Genomic DNA, 19,202 nt, shown 5'->3' on the forward strand with positions numbered 1-19,202 from the left:
CAAGGGACAGCGCTCTCGGGAGCCACTGGCAGGGCCAGGAAGTGATCAGCACTGAAACAATGGTCAGACGGAAGAAGTGATCAGTCAGACCCCGGCCCAGCACTGCTCCCTTCTCCTCTGACTGGCCCGTTGGAGCTGAAGGCCCTTCTCTACACACCCCAAAATGCTTCTCTGTGATGATCCTCCTCGAGAAGCCGCCCCGGCCAACTCGGGGCTCCTCTCCTCTATAGCTGCACCCCATGGACTCTGCTGGTGAAAAGGTGGCCACGGGTTTGAGGTCAGGTCCTCCGGGGATGCTTGCTCTAAGAGACGCATAGATTTCACTGGGCACCGGTGGCTCCAGCTGCCAGTGAGGGCCGCGCATGCAGACCCTGTCCCCGCGCCTTGCCAGGGTCACGGGGAGCGGGCTCTCCTCCTCCTCCTATTTCCACTGAGGCTGTGACCCTGGCCCTGGGGCCGCCACCCCAGCTGCAGCCAGGCCCGTGACACAGGCCTGTGTCCACACTGGTTCTGAGAGCCGGAAGTGGGCCTCGTGCGTGTCTGACTTCCGTCATTGTGGTGACTGCTCATGCCATGCCACCCTGTGACGGCCCTTACTGCCGGCCTAGGGGCCTGAACACAGGAGGACTGCTGTCCTCATGGCTCTCTGAGCCCTGCTCAGCCACAGACTCTGCACGCCCAGCACCCACTCTTCCCGGGAGCGTGGTTCCCTGCACCCTGCTGACCTTACCTCACGTGGTGTCCTCCGGGGCCATTCCCACTACACTGTGGTGGGAAATCTAACTCCCAGCCTCCCAGAATTCCCCGTGCCAAGTTCCTGATCTCACAACCCCAGGAATGAGTTCAGAACTGAGAGAGGCAGGGATTGGATGGAGATTAGACAGCACTTGTATCCCTGGAGGGGAGGGAGTCTTCCTCAGGGAGCCTTCCTCAGAAGCAGCTCCCCGCCCTTGCAGAAATTCTTCTCCCTGCTTCTTAGCCATCTCCACACTGCTTTCCACAGCCACTGGGCCATTTAACCTCCCGCCCACTGTGCCCGAGTGCCAGCATCTTCGGCTCTTCCTGTTTCTCCCCTCAGAAAATGCCCTGTAATTAATTTCCCAAGAACACCTTCTGATGGCCATGCATTCTGGGAGAGAATTTAGTATTCACCTGTTAAAAAATATACGGGTCTTTTCCCTTTTTCTCACCCCATTAATTTTTATTTAATATGTCATCTAGTGAAATTAATAAAGCTTTTCCCAAAGTGCTGGGGAGGGGGCAATAGTAAAAATAATGTTTTTTATAAAATAAGAATAATTAAAGAAAACATGGGGAGGGAGCCAGCCAGTTGAAGCCGCAGACATTGCTGGAACGTGGAAATCAGAAACCCTTCGGAGAACACGTGTCTCTGTGCTGCGGGCTGGGGAGCAGAAGTGTCCAGGGCCCGTGAGGCTGTGGGAGACAGCGGCAGCCTGGGCGGCCAACAGCAGCATCTGGTGTGCCGGAGCCCTGCCCCGCGCACCTCCAGTCCCGGGGTCCATGCTGCCGACCAGGGAAGAAAAAGGAGCACCTCACAAACAAAAGAGCATCACACGGAGGTCACCTGGAGGCTGGAGGAAGAAGTAGGTGTTTGCAGCCCACGGGTCTTCCTGGGACCCTGGAAGCAAAAACCTCAGCCGTTTGGATCTTCAGCAGTGCTTGGGCTGCGAAGGTTTGATAATCTCGCCCGGAGACACAGCTCCCAGGCTGGTTTCGTGCCTACCGCAGGGTGACCTGGGAGCTGTCTGCGGTCATGAAGGAGAGGGGCGCTGTTATTCTTCCTGCTGTGACCGTCACCCTGCTGGGGAAGCTCAGCCAGTGGGTGTGGCCTCTGGGAGAGCCAGCGGGGCCAGTGCAGAGGAGAAGCGCTGTGTCCAGTGGGCTCCTGCCAGCTGCTGTTGGGCTCAGCGGGCCGGGTCCCCGCTGGGGCTCATCAGCCTTCTCCCGGGGCTGGCACAGCCACCCTTCCAGGCCTCACCACGGAGAAGAGGCCGGGGCCAGCTGGGGGACCAAGGTCCTCTGTCCATCTCCGGCCCTTTCTTCTGCCGTAGACTTTGCCGATTGCTGCGTGACAGGCACCCTTGGTCTGCAGGTTTCTCTATGGACATGGGATGAGCGGCCCTTGTCCTAAATCCCTTGTGAGCCTCTCAGAGATCCGTTTTCTCCCCAGTTTGAGGAGTGGGTAAAGCTTGCTGGAAATGCTTACAGAGGAGCCTGCACACCCCACCTCTGTGCAGCCAGGGCCCCGACAGTGGGCAAGGTGTTCCCTTCCACAGAGCACCCAAGCCCTTCACAGACCCCACCGAGCCAGACCCAGGGTGCTGTCTGTGCACTCTCCATCTTCCCAGTAGTGCTGTGGGGCAGCAGATAATTATCTTCCTCCGACAGGTAAGGACCTACTCACCTGCTGGTGACAGTCTGATGAGAACAGAACAGCTTGGAGCCCCGCAGCTGAATCCCCAGCCCACAGTGTGTGAGCAGGAGGCTTCCCTGTTAGGTGGCTCTCACGCCAGACAATGTAACCCTGGGGGTGCCTGGGAACAGAGGCCAGTCCTGAGTCTTCAGTGCACCCGGGACTCAGTGGGCCCCTGCCGTCCTGCAGCGTGGCACCTGAGAGGCCATGTGGCCGAGGTCTCCACTGTGTTCTCATTGTCAATAATTTGTTGCCGTCGCCGGTGAGGGACACTGTGATTATCTCCGGCAAGGGGCATGCTGTGATGTTATGGTCCAGGGGAGAACTGGAGTTGAGTTTTCCAGAGTCTGTCACATAGTGTAGATGTGCATTGCTTAAAGTTGGGGACACACTGACCACACATCACCAGAGTTTCCATCCCATGCACACAACATAGGGCGCGGCGCAGCAGCTAAGCTGGCACAGGGTCAACTCAGTCACCACAAGCCACGGTGAACCTAAGCAGCAGGGGCTGTGGCTGAGGCCATGGGCTCCCATTTCCCAGGGAATTTTTCTCAGCAGAAGCAGTGCGTGCCAAGAGAGCAGAGCACACTGAGCTGGGCAGTGTCCCCCGGCGACATGGGCCATCCGTACTTGCACAGGTCCGGGCAGGGGGAGTGGACAGCATTTCCACAAACACGAGCACAAAGCCTGCCAGAGCCACGGCACTAGTGTCACAAGGTCAGGTACAGAGCAACAGGCGGGGACATAGTGTGGGCCCCGCTCTGATGCACTGGATGCTTCTGTGGAGCTGCTGCTCCTCTTGTGGGGACTTCGCTCTGCCCACCCGGATGAAGGAAAGAGGAACAGCAGGAAAAAACCTGCCGACACCGAGGGCTGCACACACGGGCGCGGGGGACTGTAGTCTCCCTGGAAGGTTGTGCCATCCTCCATGGCTCTGGACTCTGGGGCAGCAGCACCCTGAGGTCTCCAGTCGCTGACCCAAACCTCCAGTCCCCTCGGATCCCAGGCACAGAGGAGCCCCAAAGACGCCCAAAGTGGGTTCATCCTCTGTGGCAGCAGTCACCCCAGGAGGGAGCTGCAGCTGCCCAGAGCAGGAGCCATCAGTGGGGAGCAGATGCCCTGGAGGACCAGCCCAGGAGCTGTGGCTGAGTTTACCTCAGCTCCCGAGATGGGTTACTGTGCAGCCTCCTCTCCTGGGCCCAGCCATCCTCACAGAGATCGGAAGCTCCACCTGTGTCCCCGAAGGTGGGGTGACAACTGACTCCCTGCTCCTCTGTCCTCCCAGGGAAGCTGTGCGGGTTGAATTCCCCTCCTGCAGACAGTGCCTGTCACAGGCACTTGGGTGCCAATGACAGCCAAGGTCCCAGGTCTCACAAAGGTTCCCTTCAATGGTGTCGTGATCTCTACCGGGCAGCAGCAGGGCACGCAGATGGGGGCTGAAGGTGGCTGCCTTTGTGAGGACGAAACAGCACCTACTCCAGACCTAGGGGGAGCCGAAGTGGCCAAAGTGCCCCAGAATAATGCACACATCAGAACAGTGATAGCGGGCTTGCCTCAGAGAACACGCCGATCTTCATTGTAAATGCAAGTTAAAGGAAGCAGCACTTCGCCTGTCCTTCGAGCCAGCTTTTCTGCCCAAGTTGGCAAAGGTGGCGCAGTTCCCAGTGCCCCATACTTGGCGGTCGGTGCTGGCCTCTCTTGTCCCATGGTCAGTGAATCGTCCCGGCAGTTGACCCCGAGGATGACTGGGTGTGGCCATGTGCCAGCCGTGTTCAGTGCTGCGGACAACAAACTCATGTGTAACAGTACATGCACTGTGACGCCCACTAAAGTACTTTAAGGAAAAGTGTTGGCAGAAGTCATAAAATGCATGCACCGTTTAATCTTCACTCTGTAAAACTCACATGTGTGTCTCTACCTTGTGTCCCTGTTAACATACATCGTCACACACACATAGGGCTGGAAATAAATAGGTCCATTTATCACACTGACAGTCTCGAGGTGATGGGCTTGTTCAGTTAATTTTGATTTGGACTCGGTGACTTTCAGGTTTTCCCAGATTTCCTTGAGTGCCTGTCCAATAATCAGCAGTAAAAGCATCTCGTGTGAAGGAAACAGGACCAGTGCTGTGAAATTTACCGCATGACATTTGCTATAGAGGTTGGTATTGATTGACAGTTAACCTAAGTTTAAGCAAATAACCTATCAGCTTATCAAAAGCTGTCACTGGCAAATGTGAGCTGATTAATCAAATACTGAGTTTGAAAAATTTAGCACTACAGCAGAACACATTTACTAATATGCATTTATTTAAGTGTTATATCGTGGGAGGATCAAAATTCAAGCCCTCCCTGGTCGACTTAGTGAGAATCTGTCTCCAAATGAAAACCAGAGCAGGAGGAGGCAGAGAGGGAGAGAAGCAGGGCAGGGTCAGATGAGCTGTCTGTTTGGCCTAGGAACCAGGAGCCCAGTGAGCTGGGAGGAGATAGGGCAGGGCAGGCGGTGTCCAGAGGAGGAAGTGGGAGCAGAGGACGGACTCAGCCTTGGGCCCTTGCTGAGCCATCCCCACGTGGAAGGACAGAGGACGAAGGACGGGAGAGGCGGCAGGAGAAAGTCACTGTGATGCCCCAGCTCCTAGGCAGAGGGGAAGGGAGCAGCCGGGGAGAGCACAGGAAAGGCTTCTGCCTGTCCCCTTGCAAGCTTGATTTGTGACTGTTGTTCCTTCTCTGTTCTACCTTTCCTGAGAGAGGCAGGGAATGGACCCCTGTTTGTACAGAATAACTGGGCTGATCAAGCAGAAAAGAGAAGACTGTGTCCAGGCCAGGGGCCGGGGGGCGGCTTGTGTCTTCTGTCGTCCAGAAGAAAAGTCCTTGCGCAGCAGCTTTCTTACACATTACGTCAGTGTGTAAAAAACAGTGATCCGAACGTGTGCAACTTCCTCCCTACAGACCACAGCATGTGCAAGAAATATTAAAGGACTGGGGGAATCACGCCATTGCATCTGCCAGAGAAGCAACTGGGGGCTTCAGAAGCCATCCTCACCACTAATGTGTAAAAGCGTTCGTACGGCTGGGGTGTAAACGCCCTAGGAAAATACACGAGCTATGCAGCAAACGAAGGGATGCAAACAACTGCAATTTCTTAAGGTGTATTATTTTCACATTTATTTTTCCCCTAAAGGAAAAATATTCAAAGACTCCCTGAAATGTTCCAAAAGAAATTTAGTTTCTATTTTCTGAGAATAAAGAAAACAAATCCTGCCAAAAATGCCTGTAACCAATATCTGAAAATGCCATTTATCTTAACTCAAGAATAAGTTAATATACATAATGGAGTTTTAAATAAATTGCATTTTCTGTGATATGTAAAAAGACAATACACATATGAAAGGTTGGTAGACTATAAAATGTAATTGCTTATCAGATTTTATAGCCACTTTTGGTAAAATAATTGCAAGACATATCTTATTAGAAAATAAGAGCTTTTGCCAGGTGTGGTGGCACAGGCGCTCAGGAGGCTGAGGCAGGAGTTTCACCAAGAATTTGAGGGCTTCCTGGGCTGCATAGTGAATTCAGGGCCAGTCACAACTACCAAGTGAGACCCTGCCTCAAAGAAAAAAAAGAAGAACTTCTACAGAACAAGATCTTTTAACAATAAGCGAGACAGCACTATCTATGTTGCATACCTGTATTTTATATATGTTATGGTATGTATTGAAATACGCACATGCTCTCATACATATATGTATCATCTTTATATTTCTGCATATTTCCAAGGATTTCATTATTATTGTCACTTGAATAGAATTTTTAGCTACCGAAGACTTCATAAAATTATGACAATCCTCATGGTCAATAAGCCCAATAAACAGGATGATACTTTTAACCCATTAATTTTAAATCCTGAATTTTACTTTAAATAGTGATGGAGGCAGCTTCCTCTTTTGTTTGTGAGGCTTCTCAGTACTACTGCTGTCCCATTCGGTGGACTAAACACGTGAGGAGGGTTGCCTTTTACCTGTCACCGGCAGTGTCTGGAGCTTCCTGCCGCAGGACAGGCAGCTCAGAGACAGAGGCCCTGTGGCTCCACGCACAGTGTAGGCCAGTGTGCAGGGCAGAGCGGGTTCTTCCTGGTCTGGGTCTCCAGGAGCCGCCCCACAAGGCACTCAGGCTGCGTGCACAGGCTGTGGAGAGGGCAGGACCTCTCCTCCTTCGGGAAGAAGCCCATTGAGGAGGGGAGCAGCTGCGATCACCGCACACTGAGGACAGCAGGGGAGCTCCTTTGCTAGTCCTGTGCAGTTGCAGTTTGCTACAGTTGCAAAGTGTCTAAAGGAAGTCTGTCTAAGCTAATCCCTGTGAGATCAAGCAGAAGTAGCTGACCTATTAAGGAAAGGAAAAACGATAAATGCAAGAAAAGTATTCTTTATGTCTCATTACTGCTATACTTTTCAGCATTTTCTACCCTTAAAGCAAAATATCTCCCCAGAAATTCTCCTCATCCTCAGTGGTGTTACAGGAAAGGGGACTGCGCGTGTCTATTTGAAGGTGCTTTCTGTTTGCTTTGTCTTGCTTTGCTTTTCCCTTGCATATTTGTGATAAGAAAGCATGAATCTAACTCTCTGGCTGCTTTCGGCTTTCATCCAGGAACTCTCATCCTCCCCTCCCTCGGTGGATCTCTCGAAGTCGGTATTTCTAACCAAAGTCCTGTGTCCTCTGACCTACACACTTCAACATCTCCTACCATGCCAACCACTGAAGTTGAGTTTGAGTCCTGTGACTTACTTTAGTCATGAAGGGACAGGACGTCTCAGAATCCAACTTCCCACCAGCGACATTGCTCTTCACGCCCGAAAACATAGCCAAGGGGACTGTGGAGATGCGGAAGAGCCAGAGGAAAGGGGGAGCAGTGGGGTGGGGGAAGGAGACGGATAGGGTCAGTGAAGGTGGATGTAGATAGACGGATGCACAATTCCAAACCTGTCACAGGTCTGTACTGCAGATATACACCAATGAGAGACGGAAAGCGGAGGCAGAGTGCAGGACCTAAGACGGAAAGAAAGAGAGGGGTGGGAGGGAGGGAGAGGGAGAGGGAGAGAGAGGGAGAGCGGACCTAAGCTGATGAGGAGAAAATGAAGCAACTCCAACACTAAACAAAGAAAAGATCATTAGTTCTGCTGAAATAAATCAAGCCTGGAGGTTCTGACCTGGAACATGCGAGGTCAAGCCCAGAATTAGCGTCATTAACAGTAGAGAGGACTTACACCATTCGCTGCAGGACTGAAGGCCACCGATGGGGAGCTCATGACAGAAAGAGCAGGCTTAGTGGGGCTTGTGAGGCACCGTGTGCTGCGGCCCCCTCGCTGCCCTCCCGGTGCTCTCTGAGGAGACTGTCCTCTGGACAGCCCTGGACAGAGCGGGAGAGGGAAGGACAGGGCAGGCAGGAGAGAAGGAAGGTGGGCGAAGGAGACAGTGCGGAAGAGGACGGTAAGGAAGAGGAAGAGGTGGAGGCAAGAAGACAAGCAGGAGGAAGATTCTGGGCAGAACACGAGAGGCCCTAAGGCAGACAAGGAGGTGTGCGGCCATCCAAGGGGCAGCCGTGCCCAAGCAGAGGGTGTGAGGACGTGAAACAGGCCAGGAGTCGGTGAATCCATAGTCCGTAGAGGAAGAAGACTGTCTCATTGAAAAATAAGTAAATTAAAATCTCCCTGGTGAAATTTTAGCTTCACAAATACTTATTTGCAAACTCTTGGAATTTATTAGTTCGTCAAACTGTCGGGCGCAGGGTGTCCCGTACCTCCCTGGCATCCGGGGGCTCCTCAGCCTTCCCTTTTCAGTGTTTGTTTTACTTGTTTATGTTGAGTGACATTTGCCTGGAGTTTTATGTTCTGTTATCTCCATTGATTCTCACGTTCTTGTTTTTTGTGCATGCCCTTGGCCTATCCTGAGTATTTCCAAGATAAAGTTATTTCAGTACAGGGAAGCAGGGATCATGGGGGCCACACATCCAGCCATTCCCCGTCCAAATGAAAGCATCATTCTGGGGCCATTGCCAGGGGATGCCCCTGAGCACCACCAACAGGACTAATACAAGGGTACAGATCTCGCTCTCCTGTTCCCTTCTCTGTGCTGCTGATCAACAGGATGAAAATGACCACAAGCAAATGTCATGGTGCCCTGTGGCTTCTTCTGCAGGTGGCCACTGCGTGGGTGTCTGGCGGGAAGAGCACCAGTCAGCAAGGAACCTTTGATGCAGGTCCTCGCTGACTGGGGGTACAGGACAGGGAGCCAGAGGGGACAGGTTGGCCCCAGGGGAGACTGGCAAAGCCGTGGGTCTCGGGACTGACCTCAGGGTCCTGCCTGAGTCCCGTGCTCTGAGGATCACCTGAGGACACTGCACGTGCTGTCCCACAGGGTGCGTGTGGGTGCATGTGCCTCCTTCAGACGCACCCAGCCCACACTCCAGGCATGTCGGGTGCCCTGCGCAGGGTCACCCCGGCCTTCCTCTAAGTCACCAAACCTTCTTGGGCACAGCCACTGCTTGCGAAGCCCTGTCCCATGACTCTGTCCTCCGGGAGCTTTTCTCCCGTGGGACCTCAGACACGGGCAGGAGCCTTCACATGGATCTCGGGGCTGCTTCTCACGTCACATGTAAAATCAGACGGTGGGTGGGGGAGCGTGGTTGTCACCTTTTCCTTATCACTTCCGATGATGTGCCTCAAAACGCCCACGGCTGACCTTCCCCTGAAACTCTGATGACAGTCAGATGTCATACACGCAGGGCGGTCACGACCCTAACCTGGGACCCTCATGATCTCCGCCACGTGGCAGGGCCCAGGTGGGGTCTCTCCTGGAGTGGAGTGTGGGGATCCCTGCACAGATGGAGGAGGGGGCAGCCCAGTCGTCAGGGTCCGTGGGAGTGGCCAGAACTGCAGCTGAGTGGCCCATGGCCCCATCTGAATCACAGAGTAGGGGCGACCCCAGGGGGAGACGGACCCAGTCACATGGCTTCGCCCCACCCCAGACCCAGAGAGGAGCATGCTCAGCTCAGGGGGAAGGCACGGAGCTCCACGGAGCTGGAAAAGGGAGCGGAGAGGAGGGGTGCAGCCCACCACTGGCCGCACAGGGACACTGCTCCCCTTGTTTTCCTTTTTTTCAAAGCCGACCCTTTTTTCTCCCCTCTTTTTACCCTCTGTCTGTGTCTGATGCACGACCTGGAGAAGCAAGGTGCTTCCGCTCTGAGCTCTGGCTCAGAAGCCAGGGTGGAGTGTGTCCTGCCTGGCCCCAGAGAGGGGCAGTAGAGAACCTGGGGGTGACCCATGGTTTATCTATGTCTGCTGCAACAGGGCCTGTGCAGGAAACTGAGGAACTCCTCACTGTGCCCACATGGGCCAGGAGCAGACGGTGGCCAGGCAGCGTGCCATTCCCAATGGTGCCCGGTCCATGCACGGTGCCGACTCCCAGTGCTGTGGTGGCCCTGATCGTGCTGCCTGCTGCCTGCCCTGGCTGCTTACCGAGCTGCTGTTTCCTCCTTGACCCGGCAGAACCCATCTGTGCTCTGCAGTCAGGTTGCAGGGCAACTTGGGGCTGGGTTGCAGGCGGCAGAGGCCTGGTATCCGACCTCAGGCTCCCGCTGACACCTTGCTTTCTTTCTTCCAGTGAAAAAGGCCATTGAGCTGAAGTCAAGAGGAGTCAAGATGCTTCCCAGCAAGGACAGCAGCCACAAGAACTCTGTCTGTAAGTCCGTTTCCTTCATCAAGGTGTGGGGGCAGGCAGAAGGGGGAGGAGCAGGGGAGGGGCCGGCAGCCAGATGGCTCTCTTCCCTCCCTCCAGCCGCCCGAGGCCAGACACATGCACGGCCCTGAGGCCTTAGGAGGTAGGACAGGAGGACGCTCCCTGTCCTCTGTGCTCTGCCCCGTGGCCAGCGCCTCCTGGCCTTGGCACCGTGCCCTGACTGGCACACCCCACCACACACAGACTGGTGCCTGTGCTGTTCCTGTGGAAATCTCCTCCCTCATCCGCTACCTGAATGACATAGCCCTGCCGCGTCCTTCCCCGGAGAGCGCTGGGCCGGAGATCAGCCTCCGTGCCCCTCCCCTCCTTCTGCAGCGTCTTCTGGCCATCTGTAGCGTTGCTTAGCTGTGGAGAGCTCCTCAGTGTCCCTCTGCCAGGTGACCTTGCTTCTGGGCCTCCTCTTTCCCTCAGCTCAGTGGCAACTTCCTCCTTGACCCTGGACAGCTGCCCTCCAGGCCTTCTCTGTACTATTCCAGTTCTGCGTGGAGCCGAGCCGTCCCCTTCCTGACTCGTGTGGCTCCTCACAGCCTCACTGGGGGTGCTGTCCACCTCCTGGTGCTGCAGGTTCTATTCCGAGGCCCAGCTGTCTTCCTCTGTGGTCCTTCTCTCAAGCCTGCCCCTTCTCCAACTGCTGCCCTACGGGGCCACCTTCTCCCCTGCTGCAGCCCCTGCCCACGACCCTGCCTGTTGGTTCCTGTATACTGGCAGGGTGGCTCTGCATATTTTTGATCCCCCAGCCCCCACCAGCAGCCCTCAGAAAAGCAAGGTACAAGACAGTACCTGGCCCCCAGAGCAGCCCGGCCCAGTCTCCCCGTGAGGAACCCAAGGCAGTAAACCGAGCAGTGCTGCCTGGCCCTGCTCTCTCTCTGCAGCCCCACTTTAGTGCCTCTTCTGATTGAGCGTGGTACCCAGTGGTGTCCAGGGCCCTGCCTGTGGCCCTTGGGCAGAGACAGACAAGTGGCCCAACCTGCGGCCTCCAAAGCCCAACCACAGATCTGTCTCGAGGTCCCTCCTATACCCCAAACCAAGGTCTTAGCCGCTGTTTCTGCATGAGAGTCATGGCCACCGCACTGCAAATGAAAATGGACTCCAAGAGGAGAGAAATTACTGTACGGCAGGGAAGCAGGAAAGGGTTCTTCCTCGGGACATAGTTTATTATTTCGTCACCGTCGGTGTGTGCTTGGGATGTTCTGTGCAGTGGAAGTTCCAGCTCACTAATATGGAAGTCATGTAGTATGGTCACCGTGACCTAGAGGTCGGGGTCGAAACAGACGCCCTTATCTCAAATCCATGTGAGACGTTACAGCAGATCAATGGGACCTGCTGGAAAGACATCAGGCAGGTCTTATTCTGGCCTCGTCTGGGCGCACGCTGGTTCATGATCACCAGTACAGTAATTCAGAAACCATTCATTCTGTGTGAGGCAGAGTTCTTTCTCTGTTGTCCCCAGTGTGCTAAGCTGCTTTGTGTGACACTGGATTTACACACTGAGCCTTCTAATATCAGCCACCTGATGGGTAGAAATGCGTTGCTTCTGTGGAGGGTGTGACTGAGGACACAAACTTAAGTGCTCCCTAGGAGAAAGGGTGTAAGATCTGAACACAGAGTGAGACACCCAGAACCTTTGATCATATCTTCCTTATTTGGGCTGAGTCTCCCCGTTAGCGAATGAAAATAGACATCACCTTGGCGAGATTGTCATGCACATAAGGCCGGGTACCACTTGAACCCTCCTAGGGTGCACATGTGCAGGGAGCGCTGTGAGGAGGGCATTGGGAGCATTCCATGCAGAAGCAGAAGGTGGTGAAGGGCCCCGTGCGGCAGGTGTGAGCCCCTGGGGTAGCATGATTTCCCTGCCAGCTCCTCTGGGTCCCTGCTGTCTTCCCAGGATGGTGAGAGAGAAAACCATTCCCATGCTTTACACATGTGGGGACCCCGATCGCGTGGCTGCTGCTGACCTTGTTTGTGCAGAGGCCCCTTATTCTTCCACACACACCTGATAAGTTCTGGTCTCCAGCTGCCTACAGCTCCTGCGAGCAAGGAGACCTCGGCCTACACCCGCAGGAGACCCAAGCACACGGCCTCCCGCATCCCGGTGATACACCCTCCCGGGAAGGGCCTGGAGGCTGGGATGAAGGCCGTGCTGCTGTGTGGCCACCTCGCAACCTGCTTCTCCCCGGCGTGTTTCCCCTTGGGAATGAGCCCCACGTTGCTCACTGACTTGCTTCGTGGGACTCTTCAAGAGTGACCACAGGCGGCATGGCCATGCAGTTACCTCCCGTTGCGACCATGAGTCTGTGCTGTTACAGGCTCTGTTCTCCAGTGCTGTTTGAGGGACCCCTGGCTGAGGGGACCCAGTAACAGAGGTCACAGAACCCAAGCATGGTCCGTGCTTGGGCTGGGTTGTGGTGAGCCCTGAGGTGAGGCGGGAGGTGCTTCTCCTTCTGCTCCTCCTCCTCCATCTTCTTCTCCTCCATCTTCTCCTCCATCTCCTCTTCCATTTCCTTCTACTCCTGCTCTTCGTCATCCTCCTCCTCCTGCTCCTCCTCCTCCATCTTCTCCTCCTGCTCCATCTCCTCTTCCTCCTGCTCCTCCTCCTCCATCTTCTCCTTCTCCTCCATCTTCTCCCCCATCTCCTCTTCCAGCTCCTCCTCTTCCTGCTCCCCCTCCTCCTCCATGCTTCTCTGGGACAGGGTGAGGCCAGGTTACCACCACCTTGGTGCCGACCCAGGGTAGGGATGTGACCAGCCTTGGGGGAGGAGCCAGAGCCTTGGCTGTTACTTTGCTGTTCAGCCTCTGCTCCCTGTGTGACATTAAGGACAGTGCCTGAACAGGCTATTGGCCAATTGCTGAAACTCCCTGTGATGGACAGCAGGATCTGGGGACACAGCGGCCCTAAATGCTCACCCCATGCAGGGTGGGGAGGTTGACCTGGAGCCGCTGATGCACTGCTGCATTTAGAATGCAGAGAAACAGAGCCGTGCAATGCACTGTCTTGAAGGCCCTTGGGAAAAGTAACTGCAGAACATTGCAAACATAAATGCCCTCAGAGTTCCCCTCCATTCTGCTAGCAACAGTTTATTCCCCTGCCCTTTGTTGCTCTTGGAAGTCAATATTTTCTACATTGAAATAAATACCTGAAGTGTGATAATAATATTTCCAAGTTTCCACACAGACGGCTCCGTTACCGTAAGGCGATTCGCCAAGTGCGTCTGCCGTAAGGACACTCAGGGCTTTTATCGCCTCTCGCTTTGCCTTTGGCTTGGACATAAGGGTGTGGAAGGGCACATTTAGAAATGCAAGCTCCTGTTTTTGGATCCCTGCTGCAAAGGTGAAGACTCAAGTCTTCTCTGCAGCTGAGGACAGGCTCGGGCCCAGAATGTGAGTGCTGCCTTGCTAGGGTGATGGGCTGGACAATCCATTTTCGGAACTGTGCCATTAGGAAAGATTTTTCCATCCACTGGGCTTGTGCTGTATTTATCCCTCTATAAGTATAATTTTTGCTTCCATAGTTTTAGTTTCTTCAGTTTGGAACAAGAAAGAACAAATGAAATCCACTAGTGGGAAACATTCTCTGTAGTTAAATTCCACTGTGCCAAGGATAGGTCCCATTTTGCATCCCACGTTGTCTCTGGCTCCCTCGGGAGCTTGTGGTCTTGGTGTCCCACTGCTCAGCAAACAGGTTCAGCCAGAGATAGTCTGACTTTGATCCTGACTTCAGAGTCAGGGATTTGCAAACACTAAGAGGAGAGGAGAGAGAAAAGGAACCCTGAGTTCCCTCGAACAGGGAGAGAAGGAAGCCAGCCGGCCCCGTACTGTGGAAAGGGGCCTTTCTGGCCTCCCTTCTGAGTACTATGGACTCAGATTCCGGCCTCCCTTCCCATCTGCACCTGGCTATGCAGGGTTGTTCCACGTGGGTGTCCTAGGTGCGTCCTGCATGCCCCTGCGCTGGAGAGAGGCCACCCCATGGTGGGGCACGCAGCAGAGGGCACCAGCAGCCCCACAGTCTCCCTGCACTTGCCCACCTGGGTGGCCCCTCCTCTCCCTCCATTACCACTGTCCCCACCCTGCAGCAGAGGCATCTGGAGAGGCAGAGCCTCCCATCCAGCCCTTCTCAGCCTTCCCAGCAGGGCGAGCTCCAGACCCGGCCCCACCCTGCAGACCTCCGGCCTCCACCTCTTCTGCTCCTCTTGCTCTCACCCTGGGCTGTGGCCATTCCTGGGGGCACAGGACTCTCCCCGCCCTCCTTTCTCCTTAGTCTGAAATGAGCGCCCAAGGGAGCCTCCTCCCTGTTGCTCCAGAACGTTTCTCACAGCGCCCGCATGCATGGGCTCGCCCTGGACCCGGCCTGAATCTCACACTCCTGTGCATCCACGACTTCTGTCTTCCCCAGCTGCCCACTCTGCTTTGTTCACTTGTCCTGACAAACACATAGTTGTGTGTAGCATACACACACTCACGTCTTATTCATTGCTGTGCCCCACCCACCAGGACCTGAACTTGTCCTTTTCCCACTTGGTTCCACATCTCTTCCTAGAACTTCTGGGAGGCGGCTCACTGGGATCAGAGGGTGGGGTGCCGTCCCTCTGGGGTGGAGCAGGGTGTGCCCGGGGCTCAGGGTTCTGTACTGAGATCTCTGGGCTCACATCTTCATGTGGAGACAGTCCAAAGGCAGTTCTGCCCCAGGGAAAATGCATGTCCACTGTAAAAAAAAAAAATATATATATATATATATACACACACACACACACACACACACACACACACATATCACATAAACAGTCATGTATAAATAGCGATATTTATTGAAGGCTCATTGAAAGGAGAAATTCACAATCTTCAAATTAGAAGAAGAACAGTTGATAAAATGTCGAAATCCACAGAGGCCAAGCACACAAAGCCACCTTGACTAGGCACCAAGTGAGTCAGGCCTCTGTGGGGCCTGTTTAGAGCGGAGCCTCGGAGTGCTGCTTTTACAGATGTTTGCTGGAAGTGAGCAACTGGAACACACGCCTGTTCTCGACATCCTGAGCAGACTATGAAAGACTCCCGCAAAATCTGTCCACCAGTGGCAGTAAAGTGCAGCCCTCAGGCCACTGCACCCTCCACATGGAAGGGAGGGAGGCAGGCAGGAGTGACAGAACAGGCAGGAGTCACCTCCTTTCTGCATGTGTCACCGGCACCCCAGTTGCGGCCAGGCTGGACTCCGGACGGTGCGAGGCCAGAACGTGCTCTGCCCTGAGTTGACCCCCTCCGTGCTGCTGAAGGACCACTTCTTATCGAATCCATCTCAGCTGGTGCCTGCTCCGGAGAAGGTCCCCGGGGGAGGTCCAGGGGTGCTGCAGCCTTTCTGGGCACAGCAGGATGGAGATGGAGCAGGCCACGCCAAGCCTGGTGACAGAAGTCCAGGACTTGGACCCCGGGGTGCACAGAGGACAGAAGTCACTGCACCTCCCGATCAGTCTGGATAAATGAGTTTATGCTCCGAAACCTCACTCCAGAAAGCATCACGATGGGGGTTTTCATTAGGCCATGGTTTCCCTGGCAACCAGATATATTGTTCTGTTAATCCTCATGCGAACAGTTTTCAATAACTAACATAATTGCTCTCTCCATCTCTAGAAGTCGCATTTAGTTTCACAATGGCTGCTATCATTATCTGCTCAGGCATGCCTCGTTCTCAGGGCTCTTTGGAGGGACACTACTTCCGTCTCAGCCACCCGAGGTTTCTGAGCAGTGGAAGCCCAGTGTGACTGGGCTTCAGGGCCCAGAGAAAGGTGTGGCTGGCGTCGCAGGTGCAGTTTCTAACACACAGAGCTTCAGATGCACACTGGGAACCTCTGGGATGGGGTGGCCCCTCCTATGCCACTCATCTGTCTGCCCCAAGCAGTGTCTGCTGAAAAGTTTAAGGTCAGACAGGGTCTGACTGGACTGCACAGTGGGAACCGGATCCCAATCCTGTAGGAAGTAGAGTGCTTTCTTCATGGCTGCTGTGGAGCAGAACTGATTAACTAAGGGCACGACTCACTTTGCAAAATGATGGGAGATGATGGGGTTCTCGTTCTCCAAAGAACAAAGGAGGAAAACCTGGAGCTGTACAGACCTGGAAGGAGAGTGTTCATCTTATCTTTTCAGGAGCTTCAGCATATCATACAGGCTTTCATCAAATTTCACAAAACAATATAATCTTCTTATATAACTGAATAGGAGCAGTTCTGAAGTCACGGAGGACCGTAGGACTGCAGCGCAGCGGAAATAATTCCAGCGGTCGTCCAAAGAGAGGACTGCTGCGCAGCTGCGATTGAATCGTCGTGCAGTCAAACCTCTGTTAGCGAGTAGCTTCAGTAAGACTGAGCTAATTAATCATCGTAGCTCCTTTAGCAATTAAATTAGATCTTTCCACTTTATACACAAGGAAACTTGCGTAAGTCAGCAAAGTAAAATAATAAGCCTAGATAGCAAGGTAAATAAGAAGACTGGATTTAAAAATCAAGAAGTACTCAGCTGAACAGTGCAAGAGGAAAAAAAAATCCCTAAAGCCTCATTGTTTTACTTAGAACATTTTAAAGGTATGAGACAAGAGCTGAAAATGTGTGAATATGTTTATTTCATTGGCCTGCTCACAGAATTAACAGAATAACAAGGCGTAAACTGCCTTCAGCTGGGAGAAGTCAGACTTGATCACTTTGTCTTACGGATGAGAAGCCTTGTGATGGATAGGCTGATGTCTGCCCACACGGTGACTGTGCTGTGGTTTTCAGAGGGTACTGTGTGCTCTGTAGTGTGGAAACATGAGGAGAGGGGCAGGTGCTGCATGAGGATCTGCAAACAGGGAGAGGAAGCAGCCTCCTGTGGGTTGCTGGGGCATGCAGGTCTCTGCGCTGCTGCTCGGAGGCCTCGGGTGAGGCCGGGCAGCTGGAGCCCACCTGCCCCACAGGTGACCTGCTCTGAAGGCTGTCATGGGTCCAGAGTCAGGAACATGAGGGCCTGCTGAGTATTCAAAACAGGCAAAGTAATTGCCCAAATCACTTTTCGACTTTTTACTTCCAAGCTATTATCGATTCATAAGAAATAGCAAAAATAAATTTTATGATGAATTTTTGTACCTTTTACCCAGTTTCGCTGAATGGTAGCATCTTGCATATGATAAAACAACACCAAACAGCGGGAAGTTCTCATGGGAAGAAGACACAGGACTTATTCAGGTTCCACCGGTTTCATAGGCACTTCTGTTTGCATGCGCTTAGATGTGTGTGTGTGGTTCTGTACAAGGGAATCACAGGGGTAGAAACTGAAACGAGGTGGGCTTGAAAACCAAGATGAAAGGTTAAACCCTAGAAACACTTTAGCGTAAATGACACACTTCCAAGAGTTCCCCTCCAAATCTTCCCCCTCACTTTGAACACACGCACGCCATCGTCCTGGCCACTTTCAGCTCAGCTCTGGAGCCCTCTTTCCTGAGTGTCTTCAGCTGCGCTGTCCTGGCTGCCTTGATGTCCTGAATCGCTTCCCTTTCATTGTCATTTCGACCTTGGGGAGGAGCCAGAAGCCACATGGTGCCAGACCCGGTGACCAAGGTGGATGAGGACACAGCATTGTGTTTTCACCGCTGTCTTTCTGTTGGGTGCACTGGGCAGCAGCCTTCACCATGCTGTTGATGACACTTCATATTCTGATATGAATGGCAATCACGTGCATTATTCTTAAAGTTTCAAACTTAAGCATCAACCATACACCTCACCACCAGCTGTAGACACAGACTGTCCACCACCACAGGCTTCGCTGCATGGGCTCTTTGTGGCCACACTTCCTTCCGCCTGGCTGCCGCCAACTTCTGCGTCTCCGTGCTTTCATTATTGCAGTAGCGTCACATAAGCAGGGGTGCGTAAGACAAGTTTTATGATTGGCGCTGTGGTTCCGCTGCCTGCCTTGTAAGCTCAAGGTCCCAAGTTCGATCCCTGGTACAAAAAAAAAAAAAGAGTTAACACATTTAAAATGGGTGCTTTGTTTCTCTGTCGAATCCCACTTCCAAACAGAAGAGAGAATGTTTATGCCTCTGGATGAAAGTGTGCTGTTGTGTCCATTCACTCATCTGAGCAACAGATTCTCGTGGAGTCTGAGCTGCACCGGGTCTGGTACATGCTTTCATTTGGCCTGAATGTAAGGTGTTGCAATGAGGCAATGCAGGTAAACAGTGAATGTGCAGTGGTCCCTGTACCCCGAGCTACGTGGTGAACAAAGAGAACCGTCACTGAGCAGAGAAACAGCAGTGGGATATGCTAAGAATTTCCTTAAGACTAAGCTAAGCCAAGAGCCCTGGTGGAGGTGGCAGGAGAGAAATGGCAGCCGACCTGCTCTGGGCCCTGCAGGTGTGAGAAGGGCCAGGAGGGCAGCCGGGCGCTTCTCCTCTACCGAGAGGTCAGGACCATGGGCCACGTGATTTATGGGCTTTACTCTGCCATGACGCAAAGCCTGTGGTCCCCAAAAGAGCCTGGGTTTCTGAAGGCCACCACCAACCGTTACAGTGGCAGCTCGGGGTGTCCTGGCCCCACCTGCAGCTAGAGATGGAGGTGGTTTCTGGTTCACCAGGTGTATGACGGAGAGGACTCAGCTCCTGGCAGCAGGCAGTGGTTCTGCTTCCCTTGTAAGCAGGGCAGTGCGAGACTTTGGGGTCCACTGTGCTAGTTTCTGGTCAGCTAGAGAGAGGACGCCGGTGGGACAGCCAGCCGCAGGTCCAAGGTGTGGCGCCGCCTCCTGCCCTCTGCATCGGGGAAGCCGGCTGCGTCCTCAAGCTGTGTGCGAGCCACGTGCCGTCCTCCCGCACTGGACAGCATGGGTATTCTGTATTTGATACTGCATTTCCTCACAGTTCATCTTTGGGTTGTGTTCTTGGTTGTAGATTTATTTCACTTGAAGCTATGTGTTGAATTTTCTATAGCTTTGTTGCCATAAGACCCTGGCTCTTGTTGCCTTAC

General features: G+C 53.6%; 1 protein-coding gene across 1 annotated transcript in view; it reads left to right on the forward strand.

The window, feature by feature from the left end:
- Window positions 1–19,202, forward strand: part of Csmd1 (CUB and Sushi multiple domains 1) — a 1,140,625-nt gene that overhangs the window by 688,050 nt on the left and 433,373 nt on the right. The window contains exon 6 of the mRNA XM_010620376.3: window positions 10,093–10,170. Coding sequence (XP_010618678.1) covers window positions 10,093–10,170 — 78 coding nt within the window. The remainder of the gene's footprint in view (window positions 1–10,092; window positions 10,171–19,202) is intronic.

This window comes from Fukomys damarensis, unplaced genomic scaffold, assembly GCF_012274545.1.
Source record: "Fukomys damarensis isolate Sample0158 unplaced genomic scaffold, DMR_v1.0_HiC HiC_scaffold_18, whole genome shotgun sequence".
In the NCBI taxonomy this organism is placed as follows: Eukaryota; Metazoa; Chordata; class Mammalia; order Rodentia; family Bathyergidae; genus Fukomys; species Fukomys damarensis.